The sequence below is a fragment of the Penaeus chinensis genome, chromosome 7 (assembly GCF_019202785.1).
Source record: "Penaeus chinensis breed Huanghai No. 1 chromosome 7, ASM1920278v2, whole genome shotgun sequence".
In the NCBI taxonomy this organism is placed as follows: Eukaryota; Metazoa; Arthropoda; class Malacostraca; order Decapoda; family Penaeidae; genus Penaeus; species Penaeus chinensis.
Window position 1 is genome coordinate 38,638,485 of NC_061825.1, and position 3,098 is coordinate 38,641,582.

General features: G+C 42.4%; 1 protein-coding gene across 1 annotated transcript in view; it reads left to right on the forward strand.

Moving 5' to 3' along the window:
- Positions 1–1,410: 1,410 nt before the first annotated feature.
- The window catches only part of LOC125027531, a 2,705-nt gene continuing 1,017 nt past the window's right edge, over positions 1,411–3,098 (forward strand). The window contains exons 1-2 of the mRNA XM_047616614.1: positions 1,411–1,873; positions 2,921–3,041. Of these exons, the coding sequence (XP_047472570.1) occupies positions 1,593–1,873; positions 2,921–3,041 (402 nt within the window). The 5' untranslated portion in view covers positions 1,411–1,592. The remainder of the gene's footprint in view (positions 1,874–2,920; positions 3,042–3,098) is intronic.

A 3,098-nucleotide genomic window follows, 5' to 3' on the forward strand; every position in this document is an offset into this window, starting at 1 on the left:
AGAATGACCTTCACATCCAACCTTACCCTCAGAATGACCTTCACATCCAACCTTACCCTCAGAATGACCTTCACATCCAACCTTACCCTCAGAATGACCTTCACATCCAACCTTACCCTCAGAATGACCTTCACATCCAACCTTACCCTCAGAATGACCTTCACATCCAACCTTACCCTCAGAATGACCTTCACATCCAACCTTACCCTCAGAATGACCTTCACATCCAACCTTACCCTCAGAATGACCTTCACATCCAACCTTACCCTCAGAATGACCTTCACATCCAACCTTACCCTCAGAATGACCTTCACATCCAACCTTACCCTCAGAATGACCTTCACATCCAACCTTACCCTCAGAATGACCTTCACATCCAACCTTACCCTCAGAATGACCTTCACATCCAACCTTACCCTCAGAATGACCTTCACATCCAACCTTACCCTCAGAATGACCTTCACATCCAACCTTACCCTCAGAATGACCTTCACATCCAACCTTACCCTCAGAATGACCTTCACATCCAACCTTACCCTCAGAATGACCTTCACATCCAACCTTACCCTCAGAATGACCTTCACATCCAACCTTACCCTCAGAATGACCTTCACATCCAACCTTACCCTCAGAATGACCTTCACATCCAACCTTACCCTCAGAATGACCTTCACATCCAACCTTACCCTCAGAATGACCTTCACATCCAACCTTACCCTCAGAATGACCTTCACATCCAACCTTACCCTCAGAATGACCTTCACATCCAACCTTACCCTCAGAATGACCTTCACATCCAACCTTACCCTCAGAATGACCTTCACATCCAACCTTACCCTCAGAATGACCTTCACATCCAACCTTACCCTCAGAATGACCTTCACATCCAACCTTACCCTCAGAATGACCTTCACATCCAACCTTACCCTCAGAATGACCTTCACATCCAACCTTACCCTCAGAATGACCTTCACATCCAACCTTACCCTCAGAATGACCTTCACATCCAACCTTACCCTCAGAATGACCTTCACATCCAACCTTACCCTCAGAATGACCTTCACATCCAACCTTACCCTCAGAATGACCTTCACATCCAACCTTACCCTCAGAATGACCTTCACATCCAACCTTACCCTCAGAATGACCTTCACATCCAACCTTACCCTCAGAATGACCTTCACATCCAACCTTACCCTCAGAATGACCTTCACATCCAACCTTACCCTCAGAATGACCTTCACATCCAACCTTACCCTCAGAATGACCTTCACATCCAACCTTACCCTCAGAATGACCTTCACATCCAACCTTACCCTCAGAATGACCTTCACATCCAACCTTACCCTCAGAATGACCTTCACATCCAACCTTACCCTCAGAATGACCTTCACATCCAACCATACCCTCAGAATGACCTTCACATCCAACCTTACCCTCAGAATGACCTTCACATCCAACCTTACCCTCAGAATGACCTTCACATCCAACCTTACCCTCAGAATGACTTAAAATTCCGAGCTTATCCTCAGAATTTCCTTAACTCTCTGCCCTATGAGGACCCCATTGCCCCTCGCTCCCCCCTGAACGACATGACCAACCTACACCCGAAACTCAGGTCCTTCTCGCCCTCCAACACCGCCAAGGAACTCCAACACTCAAGTTATTCCTTCACTCCCGAGGTCCTCCTTCACTCGAATCACCTTCCCGTCTCGTCCCCACTCGATCTCGGGCCTCGAGATGGTCGCCCGTTCGAAGACGATGTGTTCTCTATACACAACGAAGGAAAGGGAGGTGGTTATCTGCAGCCTCGTCCGAACCGGGTCTTCAGTCAAAATGTTTACATTAGGCCTGTCCACAAGCGGGGTAACTGGTAAGAATCTTGTATTATTGCATACCTCTTTTGTAATGAGTGTTATTATTCTATCATTACTCTTGACTCGATGTTTCTCTATATTATTCTCTTATATCACTCTTTTGCCAAGTGTTTCCACATATTTTCTTAGATGAATATTTTAGGAAGCAGTTTCCGTATACATATAATTTATTTATTTGTTTATTGATAATAAAGACGACTTGAAGATGCGCGACTGATTATGGATTTATTGTACGGTAACATCGAGGTCGTATATATATATTTATTAGTTTCTTTAGATGCAAAATATCATAACATAAACACGCCTTTAATTTGAATCAACAGTCTCACTCTTAATTATGAAAACATGTATTCTGCAAATGGATTTTAGAAATAGTCAAAGTTTAGTGGAAGCGATTCTAAGTTAACTAATCTTTAAGTAGTGTCATTATTAAACAATATCTCACACAAAATCCAATATATTTCACACATACAAAAAGCCACAATTTTCCAAATGGCGAAATTCTTCACTGGTTACGAAACGTCGCTTCTGCACAAAGTCTAATCTTAACTTCCTAATAGCATACAATATTTAGATTTCAAAGGACATGAATAACTTATACACTTTCCACCTATTAAGCTGTAGAGTCTGTTTTCCGAACTCATTCATTCTTTCACTTTATTCAGCAGCAGAGCCTGTTTTACTAACTCATTCATCGATTTATTCACCCTATTCAGCAGTAGAATCTGTTTTACTAATTCATTCATTAATTCAACCCTATTCACCAGTAGCGTGTATTTTATGATCTCATTAATGCATTCAGGCACCAAATTCAGCAGCAGAGCCTGATTTACTAACTCATTCATTCATTCACCCAATTCTACAGCAAGGCTTGTTTTACGAACTAATATTTATACCTATTCAGCAGAGTAATTCATTCACACGCCCTATTTTCCGAACTCATCCATCCATTCACACGCCCTATTTTTCGAACTCATCCATTCATTAATTCATACGCCCTATTTTTCGAACTCATTCATCCACTTCTTCAACAAACCACGAAGGTACTTCCTCGGTCTGCCACCCACGGTTCCTCGACACACTCCCTTCATGCATTTCGTGTATGACCTGCAACCTCCTGCCGACTTCGGATACCCAGATAAGCGCTTTGCAGACGTTGATGAGGTATTTAGCCAATTTTTTTTTTCAGAAATTAAAGTATTTGTTTACATTATAAGTATT